The sequence below is a fragment of the Podarcis pityusensis genome, assembly GCF_964106645.2.
Source record: "Podarcis pityusensis genome assembly, chromosome: 5".
NCBI lineage: Eukaryota > Metazoa > Chordata > Lepidosauria > Squamata > Lacertidae > Podarcis > Podarcis pityusensis.
This window is the reverse complement of record NC_138032.1, coordinates 42,011,568-42,032,577: the sequence shown is the minus strand read 5'-3', so window position 1 is coordinate 42,032,577 and position 21,010 is coordinate 42,011,568. Positions and strand designations below refer to the sequence as shown.

The 21,010-nt window shown below is 46.7% G+C and overlaps 1 protein-coding gene across 1 annotated transcript in view; it reads left to right on the top strand.

The window, feature by feature from the left end:
• The first annotated feature begins 968 nt into the window (after positions 1-968).
• Positions 969-21,010, top strand: part of GOLGA7B (golgin A7 family member B) — a 33,751-nt gene continuing 13,709 nt past the window's right edge. The window contains exon 1 of the mRNA XM_081007587.1: positions 969-1,123. Coding sequence (XP_080863713.1) covers positions 1,052-1,123 — 72 coding nt within the window. The 5' untranslated portion in view covers positions 969-1,051. The remainder of the gene's footprint in view (positions 1,124-21,010) is intronic.

The window sequence follows — 21,010 nt, the reverse complement described above, 5'->3', positions numbered from 1 at the left end:
TTGAGGAGGCCAGTTATCCCCCAAATTTGATGGGCATTGCGTGTTCGTGCATCACATCTTGGGATTGATTATACAGGGCAGGGCTTACCTGCCCCCCCCTTTATTCAATTTGGCACCCTATGCCCTGTCTTAATGGAGCATTTGTTCTGATTTGCTTGTAGGACAACAGGACAATGAACATCCATCCTGAATTGCTTGTGTGGGTTTCACACATATTCCCATTACTGTGGTAAAGGTAAAGGGACCCCTGACCATTAGGTCCAGTCGTGACCGACTCTGGGGTTGCGCCGCTCATCTTGCTTTATTGGCCAAGGGAGCCGGCGTACAGCTTCCGGGTCATGTGGCCAGCATGACTAAGCCGCTTCTGGCAAACCAGAGCAGCGCATGGAAACGCCGTTTACCTTCCCGCCGGAGCGGTACCTATTTATCTATTTCGACGTGCTTTCGAACTGCTAGGTTGGCAGGAGCAGGGACTGGGCAACGGGAGCTCACCTCGTCGTGGGGATTCGAACTGCCAACCTTCTGACCTCAGGTTAAGAACTTAATTTCTTCTGGAGGTCCATTCTTAACCTGAAACTGTTCTTAACCTGAAGCACCACTTTAGCTAATGGGGCCTCCTGCTGCCGCGCGATTTCTGTTCTCATCCTGAAGCAAAGTTCTTAACCTGAGGTACTATATCTGGGTTAGTGGAGTCTGTAACCTGAAGCGTATGTAACCTGAAGCGTCTGTAACCCGAAGTACTACTGTAATTCTCAACTCTCCCCTCCACACATATCAACGGCAACCTCTTGGGGTGGAGGCTCTGATCCAAGCAGAGCACAGGATTCTGTGCTTCTCTGGCAGCTCTCCCTCTCTGTTGTGTCGGAGCTCCAGCAATTTCTTGAATCCTGACACTAGCCCTGGAGGAGGAGCTGGCTGGGGTGGATACATGACCAGGCTGGCTGGGCCTGGGAGCACCTGTGCCTGTCAGTGACATGTCGGGGTCAGCAGACTATCTCAGCCGGGCAGTGGAGGCAGGAAGAGAAACAGGGACTGTGCTTGCAGCTGGCCAATGGGGGCTGGAAGCTCGTCTGAGAATGCGGCGAGACCCTCGGCTGAGACAGGGACATCTCTAGCTTCACAGGTACTGAAACAGCATCTCCTCGGTTTGTTGGCAGTAAGGCCTCACTCAGCCCCCCAGGCTGCTGTAAGAGTTGCTTCCTTTTATAGGGCCAAAGCTGGGTACTGGGAGATTGGAAGCTGAGTGCCACCTCTGAGCAGGTACTGTTTTGCTGCCCCTGCCGACTCCAGAATACAGCCTTGGCTTCTTCTTCTCCTGGGTGAATAACCCCTTCGTAGGCCGCTAGAGGACTCTTTCTCCAGCCCCCAGCCTGTTTTGTTTCATGCCGCAGGCTCTGATGCCTCCATGTCCTTGTCATTTGCTCTCTGCTGCTTAAGATTTATTGAGGCTGTTGGCTACAACTGAGTGCTTTAGAGCTGCAGGCAGCAACGGAGAAAGTGGAAGGCGGCTGTAAGGAGAGGGGTGGTGGTGGTGGGAGTTCAGCTAGAACGATGGCGAAATCCCTTTGGCAAGGCAGGGAAGCTACGCAGAAGGGGGGTGGGAAGAAAGACATTTCAGGCATAGTTCCAAGTACCCTTGGAAAGAAAGGAACAGGTGATCTAGCAGGGTCGGGTTCTGCAGTGGTGCATTGGGGGGGGGGATAGAATTCTGACATTTAAAGCTAAAAGTGATGACAGGGAACTGTGTGGCAGAAAACTGCCTTTCTGTTTATTTGGTGGTGGTGGTTGTTAATTATCCACCCTCCGGCCTAAGATCCCAGGATGGGTTACAACAATTAAAGCACAATATTAACAGCAGTTCAAAACAACTTACAACCACAGCAATAAGATGGGTGTTGATGATAATAATAATAATAATAATAATAATAATAATAATAATAATAATAATTTATTTGTACTCAACCCATCTGACTGGGTTGTCACAGTCACTCTAGGGCACCTCATGTGTCCAAAGCTAAGTATTACTATTAGAGATCATGAATGTGAGCTGCAGACCAGAGCAACCTCTGTGGGTCTGGCAGGGGGGCACTGATAAATTCTGCCCTCCTGGCATTGATCAGTGGCACAACCGCATGTGGCTGGGCGCCTCTTAAGTGCTCCTCACAGAGCCCTTTGACTCGTGCCTATTTGCCAATCCCACTTCTCCTAGCTCACAGGCCTTCATTTCCTCCATGCCACACACTCGCGCTCTTGTCCCCTAAGCTGCGGAATGTGTCCTTGGCCGAGGCTCAGCCTGGCCAGTGAGAGGGGAGTGAAATGCATCTGGAGGCGGCCCAGTTAGTGCTGTGCCATGCTGCTGCTGCTGCTGCTGCTGCTGCAACTCACGCTCCCCATACTAATAAATCCTTCCTGGCTGGTGGAAGCACTGCAGAGATGCTGCCTACCGCATTCCCTTCTGCCCACCCAGGACGGAGTCCCTTCCCTTGGAACAAGGTCAAGGAAGAAGGCTTTGAGCAGCAAGGATCTTTCCTAGCCTGTTGGGGTGTCGGCTGCCCTCCTCCAGCTGCATTCATAATGCTCTCCCTGTTTGTCAGAGCTGGCTGGCTGACAGGGAGGATATGAAATATGAACAGAACAGCTCTTTGTACAGAAGGGAATCCCAGAAGGTGTGCTGGGAGAATCAGAGCCACAGTCCAGCAAGCTCCTCCAAAGCTCCCTTTTGGGGGGATTAGTGGCTGTGCTTCAGTGAAGGCCCCTTGACTACCCTCTTGTGCAGACTCAGGTTTGCCCTCCATCACTTGTAGGTCTCTGGCTTCTTCTGGAAGCAATGGCAGTAGCCTAGGCAAATTTCTCTCTGGTCCAGCAGAGGATGTACTGGGAACAGCTCAGGAGTTGTGGTGGCAAGTCAGGCAGTGTAAGTCAGAGTGCACATATAAGAATATAAGATGGGTTAGTTGGTTAGAGCATGGTGCCGATAATGCCAAGGTTGCAGGTTTGATTCCCATGTGGGACAACTGCATATTCCTGCATTGCAGGGGGTTGGACTAGATGATGTTCAGGGTGCCTTCCAACTCTTCAGTTCTGTGATCCTATGACATGCGAAATTGCATGCGGGGTCACAGAAGACGAGGATACTGGGTGTGAGGGCTGGCGATGGCAGCAGGAATATACAGCCAGGCACCTGAGCAATCAAACTCCTCTTGTGTGTAAGAACATAAGAAGAGCCCTGAGGGATTAGACCAAGGGCCTCTTTGGTCCAGCATCTACAATGCCTGTGGGAAGTCTGCAAGCCGGGTGTAAGTGCAGCAGCACTCTCTTCAACTTGGGAATCCCAGCAATCTCAGTATACTGCCTCCGGCCAGGTTGTCATTCATAATTTCCATGGCTAGTAGTCACTTGTCAGTTTTCCACTTTCTTTTCTCACACCATCAAGCCAGGTTCCTAAAAGAAGTCTTTTAGAGCAGCCTTTCCCCAGATGTTGTTGGACTACAACTCCCATCTGCCCCAGCCAGCATGGCCCATTGGTCAGGGATGATAGGAATTGTAGTCCAACAACAGAAATTGTGCTCCGGCGGCACGGCAGCAGCAGGAGGCCCCATTAGCTAAAGTGGTGCTTCAGGTTAAGAACAGTTTCAGGTTAAGAACGGACCTCCGCAACAAATTAAGTTCTTAACCTGAAGTACCACTGTATTGTTTTTTGTCCTGTTGCCTTTGTTTGTGGGTGTGTTTTTTGGGTGTGCCAAGATAACTTGACTAGCCTTGTGGGTGCTATTTGTGGGTGGGTATGGGTGCCATATGCTGTTCCACCTGGCAGCCAAATGTATTGAGCTAGTTCTGCCCACAGCCACCTCTTGCCCAAACCTCCATGCATAGCTCTGCTTTTACTGAGAGCAGCTGTGCACCAGGGTCAGGAAGAGGAGCAAGCTGTTGGGACAAGGGGAGTTGTGGCTGGTGCGATAACAAAGCTGAGTGTAAAGGTGCCTGGTTTGAGAACGGGTGGTTCCCTTTATGGGAAATCCAGCCAATGCACTTTCTTTAAAATACTATCGGACTTTAAAGGAGGGTTGGACAAATTCATGGAGGATGATGCTATCAGTCGCAACAAGCCAAGATAACTTTACTCTGCCTCCATGCTTCTGAATACTAGTTGCTGGAAACCCCAGGAGGGGAGGGGCTGTTGGGCTCAAATCCTGCCCTACTGGTTTCCCACAGGCAACTGGTTGGCCACTGTGAGAACAGGATGCTGGACCAGGTGGAGCTTTGCCCTGATCCTGCAGGCTCTCTGTTCCATTCACAAAGAAAGGTGCAGGATTGCAGCCATGTTCTATCTATCTGGCTCTGTCCTATCCTTCGTTGCTCCTATCCTTCATTCACCTCGTTTCTGCCTTCCTATTCTACGCCGAAGGGGCTGGCCATTGGTCAGCTCAGATTCTGACCAGACTGGAATAGATATGAAGTGTAAACAAGATGCATAGTAATAAGTAGCTAGCTCTGGCAGCTTGAAAGTTTTATGTTCGGTCTTTGCAGACCAGACTTTGCAAAAAAAATAATTCTGCCCTTCAGTCAAGAGGAATTAGAAAATTAACATGCAAAAAAGAGAAAGATCTGGATTGTTGCTGCTGGTTAGTGAAGATGCCACCAAGCTTAAGAAGCTGCAAGCTGTGTAGCCCATTGGCACCATTCTATAGGGCCAAGTGGGAAATGTAGGCAAAAGCTGACTTCATCTTCCTGCAGTCTCTTCCTGAACAGTTTGTTGGAGTCTGGCTGTATAATTTGTTGATGGTTCTGATCCTGCTGGCCAGATAAAGTTTTGCATCTGTACCAGGACTTCAGGATGGAAAACAAAAAAAACAAAAAAACAAAGGACTGGGTGCTTCCTGGTTCTGATTCAGTTAGGTTCATTCATGATGCTTCAGGGAGAAGAACAGTTCTAAGCCAAGTGCTTGGTGCTCCAGTTGGTCTGCACGGCTGTCCATCCTTACTCACAAATAGTAGCTGCCCCTACCACCCTCTCCCTTCTCAGTGAAATATGATTTTTGCTCGAGTCCCTTTGTCTGCTTGGAGGACCTCAAGTGTGGGAGGGGAGGGGAGGCAGAGGAGATGAAACCTGCTTTAGACTATCCACCAAAAGGTCATGCATCAGAGAGCATCTCCCACGCACAAAGGTACCCTTAGAAACAGTTCTCTGGAGTTTCTCCTTCCACACGCACCTGGTGCCTTTATAGAAAGGTCAGCGCATATCTCCAGTAGCTTCTGCAGTCACCTGGCTTGGCTGCTGTCATTCTCCATCCTAATGATCCAGTCGGAGTTTGCTTCCTCCCCATCCTTGTTTTGGAGTGCAGCTGACAGGCTCCTAGCTAAACCGCTTGTTCTCTCTGTTACTTTGAAGAGGGCTTGAGCAGGCAGATGATGACAGCCTGGCCATAATGGGTTTAATGAACTGGGGAAGCAGCTGCAGATTGTGATGAAAGCTAACAGGGAGGGGAGTGTGAGCAGGATGAGGGCTTTCAGATGCCTTCCCTTTTGGTCTTCATAACATGCAAGAAGAAGAAAGCTGACAGTGATGGTCCAGGCCTGGATAGTGCTGTGGGATTTTTTAAAGCTAATAGCCAGTATCATCCTTAACTTTCCCATTCTTTTGTGCTTTTGGTTTCACTGCAATTGGACAAATAAAGCAGGCTTCAAATGAACGTTGATCTACAGGGAACTGAAAAGCAATGAATGAGTTGTGCCCTGTTTCATGTGGGACACCTAAGCAATATAAGAAGAACCCGCTGGATCAGGCCGATGACCCATCTAGTCTAGCATCCTGCCTTCGCAGTGGCCAACCAGGTGGCTGGGGGAAACCTGCAAGCAGGACCTGAGCACAAGAGCACTTTCCTCTGCTGTGGTTTCCAGCATTCGGTATTTAGGATCATACTGCCTCTGACCATGGTGTAGAGATGCTTAAGTATACAGAATCCTGCTTTAATGCATGAGATGAAATTCCAGGTTTCCTTCATCCCAACCATTTTAGGGTTTATGGATTTGATGTCTACATAGACAGTTGGCTCACGCAATGGAATAGCCCCCAACAAGAAATTAAACTAACCCATATAAAACCAGCATATCTGAGAGAAACCTAGGTTACAAAAACAATTCTTCCTTTTTAAAAAAGTTTTATATATGTGGGGAATTTTGCTTCGCTTTGTATGGAAGAGCATTCAGTCATGTGAGCTCTCACACTGCAGTGGGACAGCCTGGACTCAGATTTACCAGTACAGTGGTACCTTGGGTTAAGAACTTAATTCGTTCTGGAGGTCTGTTCTTAACCTGAAACTGTTCTTAACCTGAAGCACCACTTTAGCTAATGGGGCCTCCTGCTGCCACTGTACCGCCGGAGCATGATTTCTGTTCTCATCCTGAAGCAAAATTCTTAACCTGAGGTACTATTTCTGGGTTAGCGGAGTCTGTAACCTGAAGCATATGTAACCTGAAGCATATGTAACCCGAGGTACCACTGTACCAGTTTGGGGAGAACGCTAAGCCCTTCCACAGGATTGGAGACCCTGTAGCCTTCCAGATGTTGTTGGACCCCCAACTCCCACCAGCCCCAGCCAGCAGAATCAGAGGTCAGAGGGGATGGGATCCATAGCCCAGCAATATCCAGAGGGCTGCAGGTTCCTTATCCATGGCATTCATAATACAGTGCTGGTTCGGCACCAGAGATCAACATGGTGAGCACCTGTTGACTGCCTCCCCTCAAAGAGAAGGAGTGGCTGCTGCCACCTGTACATTTAACCTCTCCTTCACCTTGGTAGAAGGCCGATGACCATGTGGATCATGTCCTGCTACTCTGCTCTTTCTCCACCTTGCCTCCACTTACCTGTCTTCTCCTGCAGAGGGTGGACAAGTGAAGACACTGGCAATTTTGAGGAGGAGCAGTAGAGGAACAGCCACAAACTTTGGGCAGACCCACACCATACATTTGAAGCACATGACCTCCCCCCAAAGGAGGGAACTGTGGTTTGTTAAGGATGCTGGGAATTGTAGCTCTGTGAGAAGGAAAACTACACAAGTCACTTGGAACACTTTCCCTGCTGAAATCAACCAGGCACCCACAGTTCTGATATGGTGTCACATGCAGAAAACAATTTTTTGCCCACTGTTTTTAGAGAATGACTTTGATTCAGTGCTGGTCGTTTGCTTCTTACTTTTTCATGCTATGGTTTTATGATGTTTGAATGGTTTTTTTTGTACACTGTCACAATATTTTTATGAGTAGGCGGTTATTATAAATACATACATAAATAGAACAGCAGCAGCAGCTGCACACTAATGTGCTGCCCCCCTATGGCTACTGGGCTGCCTGTGAGAGGAGAGGATGAACCATGGGCAGGGGCCCTTGCAACCCATAGTTAAAGGGGTCCACTAAGGTCCACTTGCATGTAGTCTCCCTGCCCCAACCTTGGAGCTGACCCAGATTCAGTGATCACTAGAGTGATTGACGTAGGGGTTGATTTTCCCTATGATCCAACTCAAACGCCATATTGCTGCCAGATCATTTGCTTTTACTAGCTACATGGCAGGCAGAAGTTCATTAGCTGAAGTTTTCCCAGCCCTGCATCTCAGAGAGAGGGGTGGGGAGAGGGGGCAATGTACTGTACACACTGTACTGTATTTTAGGGCACACCTACTTACTTACCCCTTCTGCGCCCCTGTGCATACCATGGCCCCCTACCTTCCCTCTGTTTCCCGAAGGCATTCATGCAAACACAGTGGCAGGTACCCTGCCCTGCTAATCATACGTTGCAGAGTAATATGCGCAGCTATTCTGTTCTTCCTGCTGTGCAGGATTTTCCCATTCCACAACAAACAGCGAAATGGCTATTATCTCCATGCCGTGGTCTAAGAAAATAGCCCCTAAACAGTGGAGAATTGAAGGTTCTGAGAGCAGGGGTGGGAAACCTGCAGCCTCAGGGCCACTTCCAGTCCTTGCTTTAATTAATTGTGTGCAATTAATTGCATGGGGGAGGGAGCAGGGAAATGAGAGAGAGAGAGAGAGAGAGAGAGAGAGAGAGAGAGAGAGAGAGAAGAGAAGGTTCTCACTTTTGGCTCTGGCCTGCTCACCCCCCAAGCAGGTTACTTCAAAGGGAATGTGGCCCTCAATGGGGAAAAGTGTCTCTATTCCTGTCTGAGAGGGATAGGCATTACTACCCCATAGAGAAACACTTAGATCTGCAGCTTGGCTTCCCTCCAGGTGCAGAGCTTCCTTAATGCATGGGTTAATTCTCCTTGATGTGGCTGTCTTGGCAAAAGTAAATTAGGCAGGGACACCTGGGAAGGAGCACCATCTGCCAGGTGTTTTCAAAGCCAGCTCACAGGGTACAAAAAAGAGCAGTCTCTTGCCAGCAATTCTTCATGGAAGCATGCACTCCCCTTCGCTCCAGATGAGGAGACGTGTTATATTTCCTCGACACAGAATTGTTTGGATGGGGGAGCATGGGGAAATGTATGTACATCATCAGGTGTGACAAATAGACCCGACCGCCCTCCTTTTCACTGTGGCTGTGTACACACCATGCATTAAAAGCACATTTCCTCCCCCCAAAAGAGAACTGTAGTTTGTTAAAGGTGCTGGAGGTTGCTACTCTATGATGGGTAAACTTCCCAAGATTCTTTTTCGGTGGGAGGGGTGTGTGCATTAAATGTATGGCGTGTACTATGCAGCAGGTGTGTACTATGTGCATGCTGGGAAGAGACAGGGAACCACATCTTCTGAGACTGTGCATGAAAAGAAGAGACGATCATTGTATGTGACCATCTAGATGGAGATGCCATGCAATTACATAAGCAGAAGCCTTCCCCGTAAGGGGCAAAACATGTAACCGGTGGAGTGACCATCAGGTATGACTAGTAAGGTGCTTGATGACAGTGACCACGGCCAGGAACTTCCAAGGTGTGTTTTTGTTGCTCTAGTAAGGGAAGAATGATGTCATCTCTGTTCCTTTAGGGCCTGCGAAGCTGTGCTGGGAGCAATTTAGTAAGCTCTGAGACTTCTCCAGCATCAGCACATTCTTCCTTCGCTCCTTCCCTCTCCACCTGCTTTGAAGAGCATCCATGTGCTTCTGTGTCCCAGAAGATAGGGAGCTCTTTGAAAGGAGAGAGAGAGAAGCAGAAGCGACAATATGCTTTTGAGGCCAAACAGGCAGACACGTTTAATTATACACTGTACAGCACAATATATTTTAACTAACTGCTAGCTATTTCCCTAAGTACCCCCTTATCTCTCAGAGCAATATAAAACCCGGGATGGATTATGCTGCAATTCTGGAATCTCTGTATATATTATCGGCTGGGATTACGGAACACATCCTGCATAAACACTCCACTGAGTCAGAACAGCACCAGGTCTAAAAATAGTTCAGCACTGTCGAAACCCAACAACCTGTGAACACCCTCTCCCCCAGTACATATGGGGTGACAAATTCCAGCTCCCTGGCTTGAGAATGATCCAGCCATTCAGGAAGAAGCCAAAGCACAGAGATTAAAGGCAACACAGCTTCTTAGTTTTATCATAGGCATGTCCCTGTTTTATGAGTGGAGAGGGGATGTCTCAGCTGACCTGTCTACCCACAACCCACAGGACTGCTGCTAGACTCGTACAGTGCTTATACCAAATGAATATAGAGTTGGAAGGGGACCAAAATAGAGTTGGAAGGGGGACCAAAGGGTCATCTAGTCCAACCCCCTGTGGTGCAGGACTATTACAAAGAAGCTCCTTATATGCCAAGCAAAAGCTCAGTAATCATCAAAATAAACTTCTGGCAAAATGAGTGTGCAATAATGTATCTTGTTGGCAAGGAGTGAATTGTACTGCATTGCTGGGGCTGCAGAAAAAAATGAGGGTTAGCCAGAGTCCAGTTTCCAAATTTGATACTGGCGAGTTTGTTAAGAGGGGTGGGAGAGATGGTCTGTTTGGATTAAATGGTCTTATGCCTTTCCTGCCCCGAAGCCCTGAAAAAACACAATTGCTGCACTTCATCAGTACTTTTCCAGGGACATTTTGTAGTATGTTTAATACAGGCAGTCTCAGCCATGCTCATTCAGACCCCACCTGGAACACTGTGCCCATTTCTGAGCTCCACCATTTAAGAAGGATATTGACAAGCTGGTATGTGTACAGAGAAGGGCAACCAAGATGCTCAAGGGTCAGGAAAGCAAGGCAAAATCACTCGGGGGCCACAGAAAGGGTCTGGTGAAGGAGAGTGTGGCCTGGGGAGGGGGATCTGGTTTGGGAAAATCCCAGAAGGCCTGAGAGAGAAACCTGGAAAGAAGGCCACTTTCAAAGCCCTGGCCTGATGTTCCCTACCACTCTTGTTATTTGCATATTTTAATTGATTATTGATTGTTGATTCCTTGTCAGCAACCCTGGGGGCTTGTTGAAGGACATGGTAAAAAATCTCTTAATAAAGCAGAAAAGCAAGCAAGCAAACAGATTCCCCAAATTCTCTGAACGTTCTTAGGGTGTGGCTTCTTCTTCTCTTTGGTGATCCACCAGGTGTTCTTTAGTTCTCTGGTTCTTCTTTGAACCTCAGCCTTAGAGTTGGCATAGGTTTTTTTCTTAGTGGTGCAGTTTCTATCTCTTTGCTAGATCTGAAATGCCTTCCTTTTCTTGTCAATAATGCATTTAATCTCATTGTCATTCTCATCAAACCAGTCCTGGTGTTTCCTGGTTTGGTATCCAAGTTTGTTCACAGGCTGCAAAAATGGATGCTTTTAGCTTGGTCCAGTGTTGTCAGGGTCCTTAAGAGTCTTTTGGAAGCAATCCCACTTAATAGGACCTTGAAGGGCTTGAGTGTTCATTTTGCACCTTGGTTTCATTCCTTGAAGCCTATGTTGAGGTATAATCTTGATAGCCATTATGGAGTGTATTAATCGGTGATCTGTCCAGCAATTGTTGGCACTGCATAGCTCTGGTAAGGAACACGTCACAGTGATTTTCAGCTCGGACAATTACATAGTCTAAGAGGTGCCAGTGGTTCGGCTGAGGGTGTCTCCATTATGTTATTTATTTATTTATTTATTTATTTTTGTTGAAAGTGTGTGTTGGTGATAACAAGGGTGTGTGGCACCCTGCTACTAGTAATGTTGAGAAAAGACGTTTTTAAAGGAGTTAAAGAAACAGGATACAATTCAAACTTAATTTTAATTTTAATTACTTAATTTTTAAAACACCCCAAACCTCAGACCAGCTAAACCTGAAACATAAATCCTTATTCACCATCTCTTAGCTTAACCTGCGTCACAGGAATGTTGTGTTAATACGGAGTTAATACAGAGAAGGGGAGAGCCATGGTATGCCCCTTGAGCTCCTTAGAGGAAAGGGTTTTTTTAAAAAAAGCAAAATAAAATAAATAAACAAGCATTCACTTATACTAGGAGCCCAAACACTGAAATCACTTCCAGTTAATGTGCTGAGACCAGTTTGAGAGGCTGGTAATAAATGATTATTTCAACACACCCCTCCCTAAGAGCTGAATTCAACTTAAAAGAGAGAGCAATGCTTAATTCTGTACACTCAGCTCTCTTTTGCCTCTGGTATACAAGTTTAAAGGTTTATGTTTCACCCCTATTAGTGCTTTTGTTCAAACAGGCTTTGCAGGTTTTTGAAACAATTAAAAACATTTGCAAGATTTAATCAACTCATGGGACAAATGGAACAAAGGAAATAAGCATGTAAGCCATAGGTGCTGATGTCTCTCTCTCAAACCACTTTCAACTCTTGTCTCTTTCTCTCCAGCAACCTGAATTTCTTCTACTAGCATTGCAAAAGCACGGTTGAGACTGTTTTCACAAGTTAGCATTTCTGGCTATGGTGCCTACTTGCATTCTGAACTCCATACTTTAAGCTCGGTGGATCATCTCACCTCAGATAATTACATCACTCCTTTCCTGAGACATTTACACTTATCTTCAATCATCATGTCCTCTGTCTTGGCTTTTAGGAAAGGTACATAGATGGATTTGCTGTCTTGAAGGTATCAGGAAGGAAATTAGATCGTGTCAGATGGAATCCACATTGCTGATTACAGAAGGCAGTGGAAATTTGCCTTTGTCTTTACTCAGCCCCTCAACTCATTCCCACTCTCTGGGCAACTTGGCAGCCCTGAACAGAAGGGGTTCATTAGGCATTGCTTGTGAGATGTGCCAGTCAGGAGCATCCTTTAAGGACAGTGCCTGACACTGGTACAGTGTGAGTCTTTGTCATGGGCCTCCATATCTGTCTAGCAGATGGATGGGGAGTGGGGAGGGGAACTTGCAAGCAATAGTTGAATGAGTGCCTTGGTCAATCTGTCTCTGGAGGCTTGACCAAGACTTCTTCTGTTCCCTCTGATGAATGGGTCTTGCAATGGACTGTTGTGTTAGGGTAGGGAGGGTCCCTCATCTGTTTGTGGCTCATTTTCACATCACCCTGCTGCCCTGTGTGTCTTGATAAGTGATGAGCCTAGGGCACAGTAGTGGAATCAATAATGCACAAAACAGCTTCACTGGCTCCATCCCAGCCCTATACAAGGCCTGACTCTTGCTTGCTTCTCTGTGCCTGGGGTAAGTGATGGATGGAGCAATGCAGTGGAGCGATAGCTCTGGGCAGGAGGCAAGGGCACACATAGGCCTGGGAGAGCCCAGAAGGGCTTTTTCTCAGGGAAGATTCATTGCTGACTATCCTGCTCTTTTCATTTAATGCAATCATGTTTCACAGACTCGGAGATCATACTCTGTCGAAACAGATTGTATCTGATCTAAGGCTCGAGGGGGAAATTAGTAATTAGGTGTGGGTGAACAAATGCTCCACTCATTCCTCCATTCCAGCTTTGGAAAAGGTTGGGTTGGGGTGTTTCTAGGAAACCACGGAATGAGATGTTGCCAGATGATCTACTTCAGCAAAATGCAGGTGTGGTGCGCATGTTGCTGGACTCCAACTCTCATCGTCCCTGACTGTTGGCCATGCTGACTGGGGCTAATGGGAGTTGCTGGGCCCCACAATTCCTGGAGGGCCACAAGCTCCCCATCCATGCTCTACAGCACTCTGTTAGCAGAACAAATAAGAAAGTTGAATGCAAGCAAATAAGGAAGTTGAATGCAAGGTTGAATGAAACCAATTAGATCAGGTTGGGCTTGTGTATTTGTGTCTAGGACCTAGTCTCCTATGCCTGATCACTGTCAGGTTCTGGGAGACTCCAAGATCTAGAAACATCTCAAATTTCAGATGGTGCCTATTTCCCTGGGGTGCACAACTGAGAGGAACAGACACATTTCAATAGCAGAGCATAAGCCTTGCCTGCAGAAAGTGTGAGAGCCCTGGGATCTCCATAGAAAACAACAACTCTCATGTCACTGGGAAAAGCCTCAGCTAGCTTGTGCAGGGTGTATTGACTTATGTGGCCCACTTTGTAACAAGAAGCTCGATATCCTCATTTGCACTTCCCTGCTTCCTGTAGACCCAATACAGGCTTCTAATCCGCTGACTGAATATTCATGAGCTTGCATGCTATTGCCAGATCTGCTGGAAAGCTCTCCTCCCCTAAAACAACGCCTTAAGGAGGCAGCATAGATTCTCTTTGGAATTGGAGTTTGGGGGCACCGTCAGTCATTCAATGTTATTTACAGAGATGTTTGCTTTTGGGAAGCCCAGTAGTGGGGGTATAGGCTTGAAGTTCAATTATGTCCTTTTCCTGCACAGTCCTGCCTGTGTTGAGGACAAGCTCAAATGCAGCAGCTGATTTTGTTTCCTGAGGTGTCATCACCACTGTGCTAAAAAAAAAAGAGAGCAGCTAAGATGTGAATACAGAGGGCATGATGTTTATGTGGGTGCCGTCTCCCCCTCTGCAGAAAAAGAATTGAAGGATTCAATGGCAAAGCTGTTAAGCCCTTTACTTCTGCTCCAAGAAAGGAGTGGCAGACCACAGTGAATGTGTGAGTGTGATTTTTTTTTTTAATTCATACATCCAAAGGCAGAAGTGTTGCCATAGAAACACAGCACATCCTTTTTGCCAGCTGGGGGAGATGGCTCCTGGTTGACGTCATAGAGAGGATGACACACACGTGGAACAGAAAGGTGTGGACAGTGGAAGTTGAACTATTATGGGGAAACAAAAAAGGGGAGCATAGGAGCCAATTCCTAGGGGCCGAAGTCCCTCTGGCCCCCCAATATGATATTTGAAGGGGCCAGACTCCCCCAAAGTTGATGGGCATTGCCATGCAAATGGTTTGTGTGTGTGTGTGTGTGCTGCATCTTTGTGATTGATGATGTGGGACAGGGCTTACCTGTCCCCTCCAATACAGTGGTACCTCGGGTTACATACGCTTCAGGTTACATACGCTTCAGGTTACAGACTCCGCTAACCCAGAAATAGTACCTCGGGTTAAGAACTTTGCTTCAGGATGAGAACAGAAATTGTGCTCCGGTGGTGCGGCAGCAGCAGGAGGCCCCATTAGCTAAAGTGGTACCTCAGGTTATGAACAGTTTCAGGTTAAGAATGGACCTCTGGAACGAATTAAGTACTTAACCCAAGGCACCACTGTAATTCGTTCTGCAGGTCTGTTCTTAACCTGAAACTGTTCATAACCTGAGGTACCACTTTAGCTAATGGGGCCTCCTGCTGCCGCCACGCCTCCGCCTTACAATTTCTGTTCTCATCCTGAAGCAAAGTTCTTAACCTGAGGTACTATTTCTGGGTTAGTGGAGTCTGTAACCTGAAGCGTCTGTAACCCGAGGTACCACTGTATTTTATTTGAGTTGGCACCCTTGAAGGGGAGCATCAGGAGGTTCTGAATGGGAGCCTCAATCTAGTATGTAAATTCTGTGTCAATCTGTCTCAGTGCGGTGATGGTTGATGCCCATTGGGATTGGTGGGGCAGAAGAGAGGCAGACCCAACAATAGGTGGAACCAGATCTAAATGAAAGGCAAACCCACTTCGTAACCAGTTGTAAATAAGAAAGCAGGCAGACAGAGAGTTGGTTGACGGTAGACAGAGGTTGGTGGTGCAGTGTCCAATTTGCCCATGCAATGGATGGAGTGAGGACAGCAGGTAGTCCTGCTGAAAAGAGAACACTTACCACTTGTGGACAAGGCAATTCCTACTGCCTTTTGTTTGCCCTGATATTCTGGCACTTGCCAGAAGGCAGCATCTGATTTTGTGACACAACCTCACTGGACTGCATCTTTACTGCATCACCTGATTTCACTAATTTTGAAGGCAACAATCAGGTTCTGTCTGATGCATCCGTGGGTGATTGCAGTAGGCGATGGCTGCCATGCCATGCTGGAAGGGAGAAGCTTGGCGTTCTCTGAAACAAAGTAAGCATCTTAATATGAAACATTGCATACAATCATCAGTCCCTAGAGCGAATGACAGTAAAATAAAATGAATAAAGAAGTCAAATGACTCGTAGAGAAAATAAAAGCTAATCACATCCCAAAGCTGAATATCACTGGCTAGGATCCCTGTGGTGTGCAGGCATATTCCCCACCTACCCAGTTAGAGAAGATGACACAGTTTAAAAACATTTCATGGATGGTTTATTTTTAGATTCAGAACATTTCTTTCCTATCGGACTAGTTCTCTTGTGATTCTAGGCATCTGGGTGGTGTTGGTTGTTATTATTGCTTCTTTTCCTGGCTTCTCTCCATCAAGGGCGACTGATCCCCATCAAAACTGATGCCACATACATGTGTGTGGTCATGTTGAGAAGTTGGCATTTTTTGGACAGATAAAGTTTTTTTGCAATGGACTTCCTTGGTAGTGCATATAATACTGTGATTGAAACACAGATAGTATCAACTGGCTCTAAGCTTCTATCTACCCTCTGTAAGGAGCAGGAAAATGTCTGTGTTTGTTGCTGGTTTGCCACTTGTCTTAGGGCTCTTCCAGACATCTGCTGTTTGGGGGTGGGATTCAATCACATACCAGTGAGTCCATCTTTTGCACCGCAAACCCACTTCCTCCTCCCTAAAGCTGGTTTTTGTGACAATGAGAGTGATGGGGAAATGCCCCAGAAAGTGTGGAATAATACTTGCTTGACACAACGATCACATAACTTCCCCACAAACAATTCAGAATAGTCCTGTTCTTGCAAACTTGTGCAAACAAGGCAGCATGAGTGCTCAAGAAACAGGTCATCTGCAAGTGACCTTAGCTAAATGATAATGCATTTCAGGATGCTTGTGCCAATACATCAGAGTCCTTGCCACCAGCTCTCTAATCTGGACTGAACAAACTGCTTTTATTCTGCCAACTGTAGGTTCTAAAGTCAGCTTTTGGACTGCTCTGACCCATAAGAGAAGCAGTCCCAGGCTAGCTGCATGCATCTTCAGGCCTACAACCTCTGTTATTATTTTCCCTGCTGTATTATTTCCATTAGTACATTTTTAAAAATTCAGTGCAGAGAAGTAGCTAGGTCAGCATTGCCTCCCATTGCTTTTCCAATTGAGGCAGAAGCCAGGCCACTCATACCACATGCAAACTAAATAGGGCTGATAGTGGCTGTATCAGTAGCAGGCAGAATTATGAGCTTCAGTCAATTTTCTTGGTAGATTAATCGACTAAAGCTTGTGCTGCAGTTTGTCATCTGATTAATTAGTAGCGCTAATAGTGAAAGGGAGCCACCCTGCAGACTTCAGGCACATGCCAGCTCCTCCTTCTTTGGAAAAAACAACAACACCCCAGTTATACCAGCATGTTCTGCATACATGAGTAAACAGAGAAATATAGGATGAAGATGCCCCTTGTTGCTCATTCCCCTTATCCCCCCCCAATCACTGTAGTTCCACTGACGGCTGTGTCTTTGTACCCTTTGAACTGAGGACAATGCAAGATTCATCCATGAAATTCAATGCACTTTGCTGACAGCCAGTCCCCTTCCATGGCGAGACACAGCATGTCTGACTGCAGCAATCATGACCTAAAAGGACTGGCTTGAGTCCATTAGGCAGCAGGCACAATTACTCTTCGCCATAAAGCACCGATGTTGGCAGATTCCTCTCTCCACTGAGTACCATGAGTGATTTGCGAGGCGTGCTTCCTTCCCAAAGGCAGCTCAGGTCCTGCAGGGAAACTTATTTTTAGAACACCATGGAAAAGTCCCATTGGCTTGCCTTAGGTCCTCCCAGTGATCTGAGGTGCAAGGAGATTCACTTCCAACCCAGGACATAATGGAGTGCCCCAAGTTCTTCAGGGTTTCCTCACCTCTTCCTAGAAGCATTCTGTAGATATTACACATGCCTGCAGACTGAGGCTGTGCACACATCATATGTTTAAAGCACACGACTTCCCCCCAGGATTCCTGGGAAGTGTAGCTTGGCAAGGGCACTGGGAACTATAGCTTTGTGAGGGATAAATGACAGTTGTCAGTAATCTCATGTGCTGTAAATCTGTCGTGTGAATGCAGCCAGAGGAGACAACATATATTGTAAGCTCCCTAAAGAAGAGACCTATTCATTTTTGCTTATGCTACCCTGCAAAGCTCCAATGCACATTGACTGTGAGGTCTATCTATGATATGCCATAAAAAGCACATGGTGCATATCACACGGTAACATGTCTTCCATCCTTAAATGCATGCTATTTGTCATTTTACTCTGAATGACATCATCCACCTTCTATCTTGTATGCAAGCAGCAAATACTGTTGCTAGTATTACATAAACAGAAAATGTGGCGTCTCCAAGAGATAGAGAACGGAATCCTTTTGAAGCCATACTGCCTAATCATAATAAATACTACTGTCTCACCATCATTTCCCTAGAGTGAGCATGGATGTGCTTAACTCAGTCTGCCAGGTCTTTCAATTATTGACTTATGAGTATAAGGCACTGCCTTGACCTAAGACAGTTTCTCAACTTGCTTTCCTTCCCAAACACAATTCCTTATACTGGATTCAAAGCACCCTAGCTGTGTATCTCTCTTCAGCCACCCTCCCACTCTGTTTTCCCCATACTGCAGACTGTGCCAATTGCCTGCATAGGTCTAATGAGCCCAGACTTTGTTCAATCTTCCAGAAGTTTTGCTCCTCTCATTGAGCTGTAGCTAATCTTTCAGCCTTTCTTGTTGATGTGATTCTGTGCAGTGATCTCCAATGTGCAGCCTGAGTTTCCTTTCCAAATCTTCAGTTTTTTGGGGGGGAGGGGAGACACGCCATGTCTGAAGATCCGTAAATGAAATTTTAGGCTGCACTTTGGGGAGTGCTGCACAGAATGGCAATGAGAGATACTAAAACATTTCCAGAGCAGAACTCCTCTGCAGATAATTACAGGTTCCAAGCACTAGGCATCATCGTTGGCTTTGGGCCAGGCATGCCCAGCATCTGCTCAGGTCGATGCAGCATTTCTACTCATGCCAGCAAACAGCTGGATTACCACTGGCTCTCAAGCCTCCATTCTGCTGATGAAGTGCTCAACTGCAGGGTTGAGAAGCTTCTCAGCAATCCATATTGCTCCTTTAATTTGCCTGAACGACAAGATCCTTTGAGAAATTTTTCTTGTGCCTTTGCACAATGCATCTGACAGGGTCCTGGTTTGTATGAATTGGGAAGATATGAAAAGAATGGAGGAGGGCCAGAATGACAGGTTTGTCTTCAGGGTGAGGCAGAAGTAGCAAGTATCCTGGCTTGAGAGTTGGGTGTGGTTCTTCTGCAGGTGTATACAGGGTTGAATTAGGCTTGCAGTTGATATTTATATGTGTGTGTCTGGGTATAAGTATCTGAAGTCTCTTGGAATCACATAAGACAACACTATATTTTTAGACCTAAGCATTTATTTTCCTTCCTTCTTTCCTTTTTTTTCTTAAAGGTAGCACATATAAATCTCAGAAACACACACAGCTAAACTATTCCTGCTATCTGCATATATCTCTGTTTCCCTTATGTTGCTGATGTGAAGTTTTGGAACATTCAGAAACAGTCACAATTTTCAAGACAGAACACACAACAGTAAAAGGTTCATAAGCCGGCCAATTTCTACGAGGGGCTAGAGAGCTCAGCTTGGGTGGGGGAAGATTCACATAAGGCAGAAGAAATTATACCCATGTTGTTTATATTCCATGAAGTCTTCAGTACCCTATATAGCTCGTTGCCCCTTCTTTATGTCTGCTGAATAAATTCTGCAAACTAAGCAAAGACATGAAAATAATAAATGTGCATAATTCATAGAGATTGCAGAATCCAGCCTTTTCCTTAGCACTGAACTCCATAATTCAGAGTACATTTGAAGGAGCAGCTGAATAGCAAGAGGCCCCAGGAGGTAAAGAAGACAAAGAGCAGATCCTGACGCAGAGTAGAATGGGCATGAACTGAGAAACCAAAGGGAAGGATAAGGAAATAAGGCAAAATCCTAATGCAAGGATGATGAACCTGAGGCCCTCCAGATGTTATTGGATTACAATACCAATAATTCCTGGGTTGCTAATGGTGCTGATGGCACTTTGAGCTGAACAACATCTGAAGGGGCCAGGTTCACCACCTTTGCCCTAAAGAAAGGACAAGCAGAAGAGACAGTGAATTGAGAAAAGGATTAATCAGTGAGAAAGGTGTTATGAACAAAGCTCCCACATGGCCTCAAGGAGGTGTGGAGAACATTTGGCTCCTCCAGATGTTGCTCAACTACAACTCCCATCATCCCGGGCTAATGGGCATGCTTGCTAGGGCTGATGGGAGCTGAGACAACAGTGACTGGTGGTCACCTGGAAGTTGCACTAAGGAGAAAGCAGAGCAGGCAAACCCCATAAAACAGGATAAGGGACCTTGTGCTGTTAGGAGAAAGGGTGAGGACAGGCAAAGATGCTTTGGAGATTAGAGGAGTGATATGAGAATAGGTATATTACTTCCAAAATGGACGCGGGTGGCGCTGTGGGTAAAACCTCAGTGCCTAGGACTTGCCGATCGCATGGTCGAATCCCCGCGGCGGCGTGAGCTCCCATCGTTCGGTCCCAGCTCCTGCCCACCTAGCAGTTTGAAAGCACCCCCAAGTGCAAGTAGATAAATAGGTACCGCTTTATAGTGGGAAGGTAAACGGCGTTTCCGTGTGCTGCGCTGGTGCTGGCTCGCCAGAGCAGCTTCGTCACGCTGGCCACGTGACCCGGAAGTGTCTTCGGACAGCGCTGGCTCCTGGCCTCTTAAGCGAGATGAGCACGCAACCCCAGAGTCGGACACGACTGGCCTGTACGGGCAGGGGTACCTTTACCTTTTTTATATTACTTCCAGGTGCTAGGAAACCTACTGTACCTTTAAAAGTACCGTAAATCGGAAAATCCAACCAAGGGTGGAAGAAGCCACACCTGGAACTGTAATTATTATTTTAATCAAATGGTCAAAGCAAAGGTACAGAAAATCTCTCAATGTGTGAACATTGCAAGTTTAAGGAGATAGCAAGGCCCAGAGATGCAGGGTTGAGTTTGAACTATTAACTAAGGGCACTGCATCTAAAGTTGCCCAATTGTGAACTCAGGAGAGGGGATACAAATATATTTAATTTCATGAAAAATTATGGTTTATTGGTATCTTTCAGTCCTGTTTGGGGAATATCATTCCCTGGAACAGGGAGAAAACCCCATTATCTTTAATTCCAAATAAACATTTAGAAATCATAAAATGCTTTTATCCACATTTCCCTCCGAAGACGATCACTCCCTGGCCAGTTCTAGACAGTAAGCATGGAGGATCAAGTATAGTGCAGACACGCCACCCCAGGGAGGGCTATTCTGAAGGAGGCCCTTCTGTCGCTGTGCCCTAAGTGCCCATTAGTGCGGCCAATTAGTCAGTCCCACACCATATACCAGGTCTCCCTTAGGCTTGGTATGTGAGGGGTGGGTATGTGGCAGCTGGTGCCAAGCGTTCCCCATCAAAGAGAACTGCCCTGGAAGCGGAGGCAACAACACCCGCCAGCAACACCGGGACCTGAAGCTATGCGCTATCTCCCGCTTTGAGGCTGGGATGGCACGTGCCCCAAGTAGCCCGCACACCGGCTCTCGGAAGA